We start from the raw sequence: 14,120 nt of genomic DNA, 5'->3' as shown, positions 1-14,120 counted from the left end.
CCTGCATGGTAGCACATGTCTACAACAAGAAAGACACCTCCTTGTAGTTGTGACACTGTTACCAAGTCCAAACTTGTACTGCTCACCTCACGGCAGGCCAATAAATCAAGAGACGAGTTGTTGAGGCAAGAAATAGCAACTTTATTCGAAAGCCAGCAGACCGAGAAGATGGTGGACTCGCGTCCCAAAGAACCATCTTACCTGAGTTAGAATTCAGGCTTCTTTTATACTAAAAGAGGAGGGGGTGTGGCTGGTTGTTGCAGACTTCTTGGGGTCAGAATCCTTTGTTCTTGCAGCTGTCCATGTAGGTCAGGTCATAATGCCCCTGTAAACCTCCAACAAGACAAATGTTATCCTCTGTTCTGCAACTTTTTACCTCTATATGAATGGGAAAGTGTTATACCTTTAAAGGTCAGAGTTTTGAGAATGGGATATCCTGTATATTTCAGGCTATAGGCAACATTCTTAACTTGTAGCAAAAGCAATTGAATACAATGTTAAAGTAAAAGAAGCAGATTTAATATGGAGTCAGATTCTGTTCTTCCCTATTATAGCAGCCTATGTGGGTCACAGTCTCAACATCACATGCAGCAGTCCTGCCTGTCTCCCTGAGTCCCCTGGGCGATACAAAGCCCACAGACACACACACTAAAGCCTCTGTTCTCCTCTCTGCAGGGATGACATGCCAAGCTCGAAGCTCCTACATCACTAGTGAGATCCTCTGGGGGTACCGGTTCACCCCTGTTCTGACGCTGGAGGACGGGTTCTACGAAGTCGACTACAACAGCTTCCACGAGACCTACGAGACCAGCACCCCATCTCTCAGTGCCAAAGAGCTGGCCGAGTTAGCCAGCAGGGCTGAGCTGCCCCTGAGCTGGTCCGTCTCCAGCAAACTCAACCAACACGCAGAACTGGAGACTGAGGAGGAAGAAAAGAACCCTGAGGAGCAGACGGAGAGGAATGGTGATGTGGCGAATCTAGAGAACGAATCCAAAGTTTAGTCCCCTGGCTGGGCCACCCCTTCTCCTCTCCGCCCACAACCTTCCCTTGTCTCTCATTCTCTTTCTTTTCTGTCTCTCTTACTTTGTTCTTTCCTTATATTGAAGTTTGGCATTACCAGAAAACAAATCTTCAAGGTGTAAAATATCTACCTGCCCTCTCAGTTATTCAGATCAACAAGGCAGATTCAGATTGGGTTAAGGTGTCATGTGCCCTCATTTGTGACCCAAGCCTGGTCTCCTCCCTTAATACGACACATCCAAGTCCTAGAGATTTCTGCTACTTACCTGCATGTGTTGTACAATACCAGATCACTCAAAAGAGTGCATCAAAGAGTCTACCTGGGATATGATGAGGAAGGTCTCTGGTGCCTATTCATTCATGCAGTGAGACATAGAGTTGAGCCCTCAGTTTTATACATCTCAATAAATTTCATCTACAGGGCGAGGTGCTTGCCCTCTGCGGGCATTGCATTTATAGGACCCAGGTGAGGTAATGACAAAATACTGTACATATATATGCCTTATGTAATTATTTTCTTTTGCAGTTAGTAATAAAACCCAGCATGTACAAAAGTACTGTAGAACAAAACTTCTAAATAATGTACATAGATGTAAAATTAATGTAGGTTTAGATATATAACTTTAGAAATAAGATTAAAAGAAAAAAAAAAGGATTCCCAAAGTACAGTAGGCATTTCGGTTCTGATGTCCTGTTTTCTGGATTTCTTTGGTCCCATTGACCGCTGGCCCTTTAGTGCATGGCCTTTGCTCTGTGTCCCAGACTGGCAGCCGTTTGGGTACCTCACTGTTCCCTTTAATTGAATCTAATAAGCCATAGGTCTGGGAGAAGTTTGGAGGTTCAGTAGATGGCAAAACACACCACCAGTATGCTGATATACTGTGAAATGTTTACAAAACTGAGGTCTCTTTTTTAAGTAACAAGACCTCACTGACTAGCCTGGGGCAGAATTTCAGGAGGAGGACATGCTCTGGCATGTCACCAATGATGTGTGTTTTTTGGTTTTGTTTTGTTTTTGTTTTCTGCCATACCTCGTAGCTTATAGGATCTTAGTTCCCTGACCAGGGATCAAACCTAAGGCCCCAGCAGTGAGAGTGCCAACTCCTAACCACTGGACCACTAGGGAATTCCCACCAATGACGGGAATTATGTGTTTATGCTTTTCAAGTTAGCTCTCACCCTCTGTAGTACCACAGTTTGAGAAACTTTTTTTCTACAAAACCATTGACTCTCCAACTATTTTCACTCTATAATCACAGTTAAAAAATGAGACATGTTAAATTAGTAAAAGGTGGTTTGGGTCTAAAGTCATGAAATTCATAATGGCATGTAATGGGCGAAGTATATTGTAGTCACTGATCTCACACACCTTGACTCCATCTGGCACTCTTCCTATACCTGGGGGGCTTATCCATCAGCATTCCTTGCATTGGTATTTATTATTATTATTATTATTATTAGTTTATTATTATGAAATTTCCAGAGTTCAATATTTAAAGATTAGATCAACAATCTTGGTGACTGTCTAAGAAATATTTCTAGAGTATGCCACAGGTTAGAAATCAAATCCAAAGTGTCTCCCAATCAAAGAAAACAAAAAACTACAGCCTTAATTCATTTTAATCTGCAAAGATAAAAAGAAGGAAAGAAGAAAGAAAGGAAGGAAGGAAGGAAGGAGAGGAGAGGAGGAGGGAAGGAAGGAATAGTATTTTGTACTGAAAATCTAATTTTCAAAATGAAAAAATTTTCAAATGAAAAAATAAGAAAAGGAAGAGAATCTTAGACAAAACCTCAAGGGCAGGTGGAGATTTTGCACTGAAACAGATCTTTCACATTAAGTTGGCATTTATAAACTGTTTGTTCCCTAACATAATCATCCATCATAAATATTCATTGACTGGATCCAAGTTCATTTTCAACTTCTACAGCTGTGCTCAGTTTGAGGCTTTGCACCATGGAGGTCAAAGAGCTCAAACTAGCTGTCCCTCCCTGCTGCCCTTGCCTTCCCTGACCAGATATCACAGGCCTTCACACTGTAGTTTGGGGACCTTGTCTACTAAAAAGCATGTCCCAGAGATAAGGAAAGTAACTCCTCAATTTGACATGGGGGTTGGGTCTCTCTTCTCCCACTTCTGACACCTTGTATCAAGACAACTGCTTCTTGGTACTGACAGTATGGAAAACAAAACTGTTGGCCATAACTCTTTCCTTTTGCCAACATTTCACTTTTCGCATTGAATATTTGTTGAATCATTTATTCATTCCACATACTCCAAAGAGGAGGTTGTAGTTGAGGAGGAGGAGGGAGCCCCATACACTTCTTGCCAGGCTGTGGGGAGGTACTGTGGCCTTACCTCAGTGTAGCCTTAGGAAGGGCCCTCTTGCCTTGGGGGCGCTATCCCTGCAGCATCACCAGAGTTGCAGGGCCAGGCATGGTAGCACAAAGCAAGATCAGCTGGGGTTGCAAAAAGTCTGCTAATTTAGCTCCTAAAGACTCAATGGGCCTTTCTAAGTCCATTACTAAGGCTTAAAGGACAACATAGACCCTGTTGTCTGGTTGGAAGAGCAGTTGGGGGCCCTTGAGCACAACTGAATGAAGAGCCTTGACAACCCTTTGGTCAGACACACACGTCAGTTCTGTATCTGTGACAGGGCACCCAGGTATGAGGTCTTTCCCTATTTCTCACTGTCTTTGGTGTCAATGTGGTTGGAGATGGAACATGAACCAAATCTCATTTTTGTAATGTGAGCCTCTGAATCTTTAAATGAGGATGCTCCAGAAGAACCTTTTATTAGAATGTCCTTATCAAACATGTCTATTTTTCTACAATTATTGATAACACAGTTTAACAGTGTATTTTGTGTCAACTGTTAAAATTTGGAACTGAAAAAAGCTCATTAAGACTGAATTTTCTAAGTAGCAAGTATTGAATGGTGTTTTTCATTAACAGTTCAGCAAAGATGACCCTACAATTTCTATCCATTCTCTTCCACCATATCCAGGCTCCAATCACTCAGTCACTTTGTTAGCAAATCCAGAGCTATGGAAATAAATAAGCCTATTTTAATGCACCAATACTCATAATGAATGAGGATCACACTCAACTTGATATTTTGGTCTGTTTGATGATGTATTTGAGTCCCTTTCCCATAAAAGCATGGCAGTATCCATTAGCCAGATAAGAACTTTGGGCTAAAGGGTTACAGTTTGCCACAATTGACTCCAGTTTGGAGGAAAGGGCAGACTCAGCTGGGAGCATGACCTCCCCAAGGGCTGACAAGACCCTCAGATTGTCATTTCCACCCACCTCAACATGCTTTCCAACTGGAAGAGCACCTATTTATTTATGTCAGCTTTATGTAACTGATAAAATTGTTTATGTCCTTGGATGTCCCATGGGCAAATTATACTCTTTTGGATTAACACCTTTGCAATCACTGTAATGTCAGGTCATTACTTTTCCATCCCTTCGAAATATGGCCTTTTAGCCTGGTTGGTCCAATACATAGACACTCTATGTCCAGGAGAAGAAAACCTCTCTTTCCCCACTCCCTTCCTCCATCTGTCCCTCTCTTTTTCTCTTTCCCTAGTTCTCCAGTTCCAGTTCCATTGATTTAGTTCAATATCTTATGTTCCCTAACAGAAATCCAGCTACTGTTTCTAAAAAGGTCAATCTATTTCTTAAGCACAATTTTCTCTTGCTGGTTTAACCAGACTAGGGCTCTGAAATGTCTGTTTTTCATTATACTCTAATTTAAAAATTATTTATGACTTCATTTAAAAGCCTAAGTTTTGAAGTCTCCAAGCAACATTCTTATGTTTTCCCTTCCTACATTTTCTTACATTTCAGGTTTCTTACTTTTTCCCCTTTGCTTTTTTATTTAGATTGAAGCCAGTATCTTTGGGATGTTCAGAAACTGTTTATAAATATGGGAGCTGGTGGACAGAGAAAGAGACTCTAAAAATTCCATTAGAAAACTACTTTAACTCAGCAAAATAATGTGAAATCATTTGCTTAGCTAAGTGATACAAGATTTAAAATTATATATATATATATATATATATATGTATATATATATATATTCATAGTCATTTCCAAAACAGCTTGCCAAGGGTCTGACTACAGTCTTTCTTTCCTTGACTTGGGTGATACTCTGTGTGATTCAGAAGAGTCATAAGGGTAGTTGAAGATTAAATGTCCTACATAGATGGTAAACATTATCTTCTATGGTTTCATTTCAATGGATGGCTATAAAGTCAAAAACATAGGCAACATATACATAATAGATGATTCATTGATATTGCATTACAATATAATCAACTAATAAGACCTTGTTTCTAGACTCTATGGCCACCCCGCATTTAAGAAAATGTTATCCTTTAATTTAAAATTGAGTAAAGCATACCTCTTCCTAATATCTCTGCCCTCAACGTCTTGGAGAGCTTTTAATGTAGAATGTCATCTAGCAGTCCAAGCTCTGTCAGGTTACTATTTGATTTTGACAAAGCACAGTATGTACAATAATAACCAAACAATATTACACCCTACGTTGTGTGGTGTTTTGGAGCATTCAGAGTACTTGCACAAGTTTTCTCATTTAATTCTAATCCACCATCAGAGCTTGAGTATTATAATTTACGTTTTATAGACAGAAAACTAGGGTTTAGGCAAACTGAGTAACTTCCCCAAGGCTACAAGGCAAGTCAATCACAGATCCTGGTCTCAAATCCAGGTGCTGAGGCTAAAACCATGGGCTCTTTTTACTACAAAAAGGGTCAGCAAACCAAATCTGCGCACAGAATCTGGCCCACTGCCTGTTTTTGCACCACTTGCGAGCTAAGACTGATTTTACATTTTTAAATGGCTGGGAAAAAGAAACAAGAGAAGGATACTTGTTGACATGCGAAAATTATATCAAATTCAAATTTCTGTGTCCATAAATAAAGTTTTATTGGAACACAGGCACACCCATTGGTTTATCTGTTTCTATGACTGCTTTCACAATACACAGCAGAGCTGAGTAACTAAAACAGAGGTCACATAGCCAGAAGACTATTTACTCTCTGACCCCTTTACAGGAAAAGTTTGCCAACCCCAGTACTGTGCTATTAACTACTATTAATACCATTAAGTACTATTACATATTGTACTGTACTATTAAAATATTCCTGGGCAAATTAGAATGATGACATTCTTTTCCAGTATGACTCTATTTTCCAGTATTGTGCTTAGGTTTGTTCAAGGAAAAATAACTCATTTTTTTGTAAGAGAGACAACTGCTTCACAGGACTTTGAGTTGAGTCTCAAAGAAAAGCTCCTTTCTTTTCATAACCATTCCCCCAAGAGTGGTAAATAGAGTAAACAGTCAGGCAAGAGCCAGTGGCCAGCTCAGAAAGTGATGTGGTACAACTACTCATTAATAAACAATTAAAAAAATGGGAATTCCAGGGACTGAGCTATTGCTTCGCTGACATGCATAGGTATTTAAATATGTAGACAGCTGGGGCCTGGGCCTCTGCTGAGTGGGATGAACTAGACTTGCAGTAGTTGTCACACATCCGAACAAATTCCCCTCCCCTACATGCCTTCCTTCTAATTCTTTCCTGGAATAGAACTAACTAGACTGCTGAGCTGTCTCTCCATCTTCCCTTGCTAGTTTCCTCTAGCTCCCAATTGATCAGCGTGATAAGAAGAATCTTAAACCACCACTCCTGTTTAGTTGTACTTGTTCTGGCTCCCTCTAGGTACTCAGCTAAAAGTTTAACATGCAAATAAAAACTAAATGCTTCTCTTAGAAAACAAACCGGTTCTGTGAAAGAGCTCAGGAAGAAACAGAAGCATAGTAAAGGGTTATTGCATTGTTTGCTGCTTTCTGAGTCTGAAGCGCAAGATAAAAATTGGTAACTCTGTAGTTACCAATTGGATCAAAGAAATTCAGACCATGGAGTTTTGAGATAAATCAATACTAAATGACATTCTTTAGTATCACTAAGCTGAACTCACTTGTATTCTAAGGAAGCATTTCCAAATCCAGACATAGGTCAGCCAAGTTACGTTTTTTATCTCTTTAGTTCTATTGAAAAATATATCAAGTTCTCTTATGAGTGCTTTCCTGGAAGTTAGGTGGAAAAGAAAAAATTTTGTAATAAATCATTGTGATGTTGTATTGCTGACAGATAAATGATGGAAATTGAGATGAATTTGGTCCTGTGTCTGAAACTAAGTAGTTGATGGTATCTGCAATCGTGCAAAAAGCTTGCGATCTTGCAACTGCATGGAACAGCATAACTAAGTGGGAGGGGAAAAAATCTCAAAGTTCAACACCATAAAACTTAAATAAATGTTAAAAGGAGTCAAACTGTTACTTGGCCTCATTACCTTGGTGAAAGAAAGCTTCATGCATCCACCTAATTCAAATAAGAGAGTCATAGGGGAAAGAGGACAAAATACTTTAGCACTCAGAGAATAGCTAATTGAAGTAGTCAGCATGACTAAGTGATTGAGATTTACCACCAGTGAAAATGGTATTTGTAAAGTTAATTTTAGACACTACCCTCCCTAGACATCAATCCTAACGTGCCCTGTGGTCAGCTAGAGATTTGTGACCACACAAGCAACAGAGCTTGATTTCAGAGAACTAAATCTTCCTACTAACAAAGCGTAATTGACCATTTCAAGATTAAGGCTACACACCCGTTGTATTAACAGGGATCATGAATACTGTGATATCAACCAGCCAATCTTTATAAGAATAGGAAGGGCTGTTTCTCTCAGGCAATGTAAATATCTGCTACCAACAGGCACTAGTGAAATAAACATGTAATTCATCATCATTTGTAAAATTCTAATAGAAACCACAAAATATCCATCCAAAGGAGCAAACGTCCCTGGAGTCCAGGATCGGATCTCTTTGGCTACTAAAACCCCAGTCCAAGCTGAATGCCTTATGGAATATTTCAATATTGGGTCTATCACCACTAAGCACAAGTAGCGGAACTGGATCAGCTGTAGTGCAGAGCTGGGTTGTCGACAGCTGTGCATGACTGGAACCTCTTGGTCTTTCGCCAGCCTTCTTAGAGAAGGAGACGAACACTGTTCTAAGATCCAGGCACAGCAGGTGCCGTTCTGGCATCATCTCTCAGCATGGCTGATGGGGGGTGGGGCGGTGGGCATGAGCCATTCCCTCCCTTGTCCATTGGCTCAGCCTTGGGTAGTCCAGAAGCCTTGTTCATACCCACCACCTCTCTGGGTGAGCCTTTCCCTCCAGCCCTGGTTTCTGCCCATTTTGCCAATGACCGCCCAGAAGTGTCTGCTGGGAAGCCTGTATCTTTTGAGCTTCTCTTGGCCAGCACACTTGACCCCACAGAGCACCCACGTGGGTTAGGGATGATGAGTCTCCCTAGAAGAACTGAAGTAAGACCTTTTGAGTCCCCTATGCACAGGGATGCCTCTCCCATATGTAAGTTAAAATCAAACAATACTAATGCATAAATGAAGTAAGTGTAAGGAAGTCCAAAAGAGTTCTCATTTCCCATGGTGATTACCTCACTGCTTTGTTTTCCTTTACATATCTTTCTTCAGCCTCTAGAAATTCTCACTTTTCAGCCATCTCCCTAGATGGTCTGACCCTGTCTCCTCTTGTTAAGTGAGAGGTCTTGATCTGTCACCACAAATCTACCCCACAACCAAACAAATGCTGCCCCAGTCAAGAAACTTTACATCCCTTCTCTTTCCTCTAGCAGAGCCACCAAATGTGGCAGCAATGTTTTGGATTTTTCTTTTTATTTGCAAGGAACGCCTCTGGATTGCAACTCTTGGAGGCACAACTTGTGCTGTTCCCAGGTGCCCACCCAGCTTTCACGTCACCTCAGGTGGTCATCCAAGCCTTCTACCCTGCTCCTCTTTCTGAATTTCCTCCCTCAGCTAACCACTAACAGTCATCTTTCCTGGCACCTTCCTCTGAATGTTCATTCCATTCTTGAGCAGTAGCAGAGAACCTATTATTGGGGCTAGTCCTATTTCTTACCACTTCATTGTCCACCACCAGTTTTAACTGAGCATATACTATGTTCATGGTCTGACTACCTGAGACCAAAACGTACAATATTTTGCTCCTGCTGCATAAACATGAGCTATTGAGAGCCCACGAGTGATGGTCGGGCATTTTGACATCAGCCCATAACTGAACAGAATATCAGTGAAGTCTTGTGCGGAAGAGACAGCTGTATTTTTCCAGGGAAACCTTCTGGTCCTTGTGATTAGGTTATCCAGCTTACCAAAGATAGTCCTGAATATCTTTATTCCACCCAATGATTCTGCATCTAAAGTGAGAGCCACGCAGGGACAACAGTGAACTATCAAGCGTGTACAGGATTCTGAAACAATGAGCCCAAAATCAGCCTGTGCAAAGTGGTCTTTCCTCCCTCACCATCTGCACAGACTGTGCTCTGGGGAAAAACCCAGCACCTATGTGGTGCCTGGTTACCCAGGACATTCATGGCTGCTGCCATGGCAACCATAGCCTATTGGTACTGACCACTCCATGGAGTCTTTGATGAGAATTGGCAGAGGCCCCAGGGGGCTGAGGCCCCCCAGGACTGCTCCACCTGTAGATAGCCTTGGGGGAAACTAAGGACACATGGGACAGTGCCCAGGCAAATAGGTATTCATTCAGCATGCCAGGTGTGAGATATTCCTACCCATTCCTCCTAGGATGGCATGCACTTAGGTGGCCAAACTCCTCCTTAAAAAGCTATTCTTTAAGGGCTTCCCTGGTGGCGCAGTGGTTGAGAGTCCACCTGCCGATGCAGGGGACACGGGTTTGTGCCCCTGTCCGGGAGGATCCCACATGTCGTGGAGTGGCTGGGCCCGTGAGCCAGGGCCGCTGAGCCTGCGCGTCCGGAGCCTATGCTCCGTAACGGGAGAGGCCACAACAGTGAGAGGCCCAAGTACCGCCAAAAAAAAAAAAGCTATTCTTTAAGCCATCATCCCCATACACACACTCTCACACCCAAATCACATTTGCCTTAAAAAAAAAAAAAAAAGGTTCCAAAACCAAAACTAAGTTCACATCATCTGATGTAATAGATATCCAAAGAGCTGCCATCTTATTAATCTCTGCTTAAAAGATTAAAATTGGTCCACAATAAATAGTTAGTGTTTCAATAATAAGCTCAAGTACAAACAAAAGCGATTTTTAAAATTTACTTACAAATTCCTTTAGAAGCCCTAATTTTAAATCAGAGATATTCATTTTTGCCACCAAGATGCAAAGTCCCCCCAGTACTATTTCTCCTTGAACTTGCCATTTTCCATCTGGCTTTGAAACTGAGAAAAAAACTCCTTGACATTGGTATGAAAGGTGAAGTGGAATTTAGCACTGAAGCTCTTAGAGTTCAATTCAGTCTGGCCCCATAAATCAGGCTGGAATAAACTCTGCTAACCAGGAATGTCTCAGCAGCAATCCCGCTGGACACCGACCTCACGGAAACTTTGGTCATTGTGGTACTCAAGATGATGGCCTGCTTTCAGAGAGACGATCTTAACATTCAAATCTCTAAGTCATGCCCAAACTGTACAAGTCAGCCAGATCAGATCCCAGAGTTTGCATTTCATTGGGTCAGCTGGCCGTGTTCAGATGGGTGTTAGGGAATAAGTGAGAACTTTCCACAACCTGAGCAGCTTGACTTCCATCTTATTTTTTAATTCTATTACAACAGGCATCAACAAGACGTGTGGGCTCTTCTCCTGTGGTTCCTCTCTATTTGTATCTTCATATGCTTGTTTTCCTTTTCTAAAAGACTCCGCTAAACATACACAATGCAGTGGGGGTTTCCAGTCTTTTGTAACTAACACATCAACTGACAAATGCATACACACATATACACAAATATACATGCACTTATATACACGCGCGCACACACACACACACACACACACACACACTTATCCTTCCCAATCCGTTATGAGCTGGTCCACATAAGTGAATTTCCAGAAAGCCAAAGCCATAACAATAATAATCACTTCCTCCCGGACCCCCCTCACCATCACTGTGATATTCTTTCTGAAATGTACCATATGCTTCCCTGAAGCCACAGGCAACGGGTCATACATAAAGTAGCCTTTTTTTTCACTGGTATGTAGGAAACCTGGATTCAGTCTGAGGAGACTGGGATTCTGGTCCTGGTTCCATCCCCAGATGGGCCGTGTGATCTTGGATAAATAAATGAACTGCTTTGAAACAGTTTTCTCATCTTTTTAAAAATTAATATACCTTATTTTCTTAGAGCAGTTTTAGGTCCACAGCAAAACTGAGCGAAAAATATAGAGACTTCCCATATACCCCCTGTCCCTGCACATGTACAACCTCCCACGTTATCAACATCCCCCATCAGAGTGGCTACATTTGTTACAATTGATATCTTGATTGTCGTTATCACCTAAAGTCCATAGTTTACATTAAGGTTCACTCGTGGTGTTGTACATTCTATGAGTTTTGACAAATGTGTGATGTATCCACTATTGTAGAATCATACAGAATAGTTTCACTGCCTAAACATCTTCTGTGCTCTGCCTCCCCCTAAACCTTAGCAACCACTAGTCTTTTTACTGTCTCCATAGTTTTGCCTTTTCCACAATGTCATATCGTTGGAATCATACAGTATATAACCTTTTCAGATTAGCTTCTTTCCTTTAGTAATACACATGTTAAGTTCCTCCACATCTTTTCGTGGCTCGGTAGCTCATTTATTTTTAGTGCTGAATACTATTCCATTGTCTGGATGTACCATAGTTTATTTAGCCATTCATGTACCAAAGGACATCTTGGTTGCATCCAAGTTTTGACAACGATGAATAAAGCTGCTGTAGATATTTGTGTGCAGGTTTTTTATGTAGACATCAAGGTTTTTTTTTTTCCCATTTGGGTAAATACCAAGGAACATGAAGGCTGGATCATATGATGAAACTATGTTTAGTTTCGTAAGAAACTGCCAAACTGCCTTCAAAAGTGGCTGCACCGTTTTGCATTGCCACCAACCGTGAGTGATAATTCTTGTTGCTCCACATCCATGCCAGCATCTGGAATTGTCAGTGTTTTAGATTTTGGCCATTCTAATAGGAGTTCACTGGGCTTCCCTGGTGGCGCAGTGGTTGACAGTCCGCCTGCCGATGCAGGGGACACGGGTTCGTGCCCCGGTCCGGGAAGATCCCACATGCCGCGGAGCGGCTGGGCCCGTGAGCCATGGCCACTGAGCCTGCACGTCTGGAGCCTATGCTCCGCAACGGGAGAGGCCACAACAGTGAGAGACCCGCGTACCGCAAAAAAAAAAAAAAAAAAAAAAATACTAATGGGGTGCACTGATATCTCATTGTTTTCATTTGCATTTCCCTGATGATATAAGATTTGGAGCATCTTTTCATATGCTTATTTGCCACTGTACTTCTTCCTTGATGAGGTGTCTGTTCAGGTCTTTGCCCACTGTTTTTAAATTTTTGTTGGGGCATAGTTGTTTTACAATATTGTGTTAGTTTCTGCTGTACAGCAAAGTGAATCAGTTATACATATACATATATCTACTCTTTTTTAGATTCTTTTCCTATATAGGTCATTACAGAGTATTGAGTAAAGTTCCCTGTGCTATACAGTAGGTCCTTATCAGTTATCTATTTTATATATAATAGTGTGTATGTGTCAATCCCAATCTCCCAATTTATCCCTCCCCCCACTTTCCCCCTTGGTAACCATAAGATTGTTTTCTACATCTGTGATTCTATTTCTGTTTTGTAAATAAGCTCATCTGTACCATTTTTTTAGATTACACATATAAGCAATATCATATATTTGTCTTTGTCTGACTTACTCCACTCAGTATGAAAATCTCTAGGTCCATCCGTGTTGCTGCAAATGGCATTATTTCATTCTTTTTTATGCCTGAGTAATATGCCATTGTATATATGTACCACAACTTCATTATCCATTCCTCTGTCAATGGACATTTAGGTTGCTTCAGTGTCCTAGCTATTGTAAACAGTGCTGCAATGAACATTGGGGTGCATGTATCTTTTCGAATTATGGTTTTCTCAGGGTATATGCCCAGGAGTGGGATTGCTGGAACCTATGGCAGCTTTATTTTTAGTTTTTTAAGGAACCTCCACACTGTTCTCCATAGTGGCTGTACCAATTTACATTCCCACCAACAATGTAGAAGGGTTCCCTTTCCTCCACGCCCTCTCCAGCATTTATCATTTGTAAATTTTGAAAAATAAATTTATTTATTTATTTATTTATTATTTATTTTTGGCTGAATTGGGTCTCCATTGTTGTGCACAGGCATTCTCTAGTGGAGGTGAGTGGGAGCTACTCTTCCTTGTGGTGCACAGGCTTCTCACTGCGGTGGCATCCCCCTGCCACTGAGCATGGGTTCCAGGCACGCGGGCCCCAGCAGTTGCAGCGCACAGGCTCAGTAGTTGTGGCTCTCGGGCTCTAGAACACAGGCTCAGCAGTTGTGGCACACAAGCTTGGTTGCTCCTCTGCATGTGGGATCCTCCCAGACCAGGGCTCAAACCCATGTCCCCTGCATTGGCAGGCAGATTCTTAACCACTGCACCACCAGGGAAGTCCATTTGTAGATTTTTTTAACGATGCCCATTCTGACCAGTGTGAGGTGATACCCCATTGTAGTTTTGATTTGCATTTCTCTAATAATTAGTGGTGTTGAGCATCTTTTCATGTGCTTTTTGGCCATCTGTATGTCTTCTTTGGAGAAATGTCTATTTAGGTCTTCCGCCCATTGTTTGATTGGATTTTTGGTTTTTTGTTGTTGTTGTTATTGAGCTGCATGAGCTGTTTGTATACTTTGGAGATTAACCCCTTGTGGTCACTTTGTTTGCAAATATTTTCTCCCATTCTGTGGGTTGTCTTTTTGGTTTGTTGATGGTTTCCTTTGCTGTGCAAAAGTTTTTAAGTTTAATTATGTCCCATTTATTTATTTTTATTTTCATTATTCTAATTTATGTCAGAAAGTGTTCTGCCTATGTTTTCCTCCAAGAGTTTTATAGTATACAGCCTTACATTTAGGTTTTTAATCCATTTTGAGT

At 41.3% G+C, this 14,120-nt stretch overlaps 1 protein-coding gene across 1 annotated transcript in view; it reads left to right on the top strand.

Moving 5' to 3' along the window:
- Positions 1 to 5,908, top strand: part of KCNJ6 (potassium inwardly rectifying channel subfamily J member 6) — a 285,124-nt gene extending 279,216 nt beyond the window's left edge. The window contains exon 4 of the mRNA XM_067739491.1: positions 676 to 5,908. Coding sequence (XP_067595592.1) covers positions 676 to 1,001 — 326 coding nt within the window. The 3' untranslated portion in view covers positions 1,002 to 5,908. The remainder of the gene's footprint in view (positions 1 to 675) is intronic.
- The last annotated feature ends 8,212 nt before the right edge of the window (positions 5,909 to 14,120 follow it).

This window comes from Pseudorca crassidens, chromosome 5, assembly GCF_039906515.1.
Source record: "Pseudorca crassidens isolate mPseCra1 chromosome 5, mPseCra1.hap1, whole genome shotgun sequence".
Classification (NCBI taxonomy): Eukaryota; Metazoa; Chordata; class Mammalia; order Artiodactyla; family Delphinidae; genus Pseudorca; species Pseudorca crassidens.
This window is presented reverse-complemented; position numbering and strand designations above follow the sequence as displayed.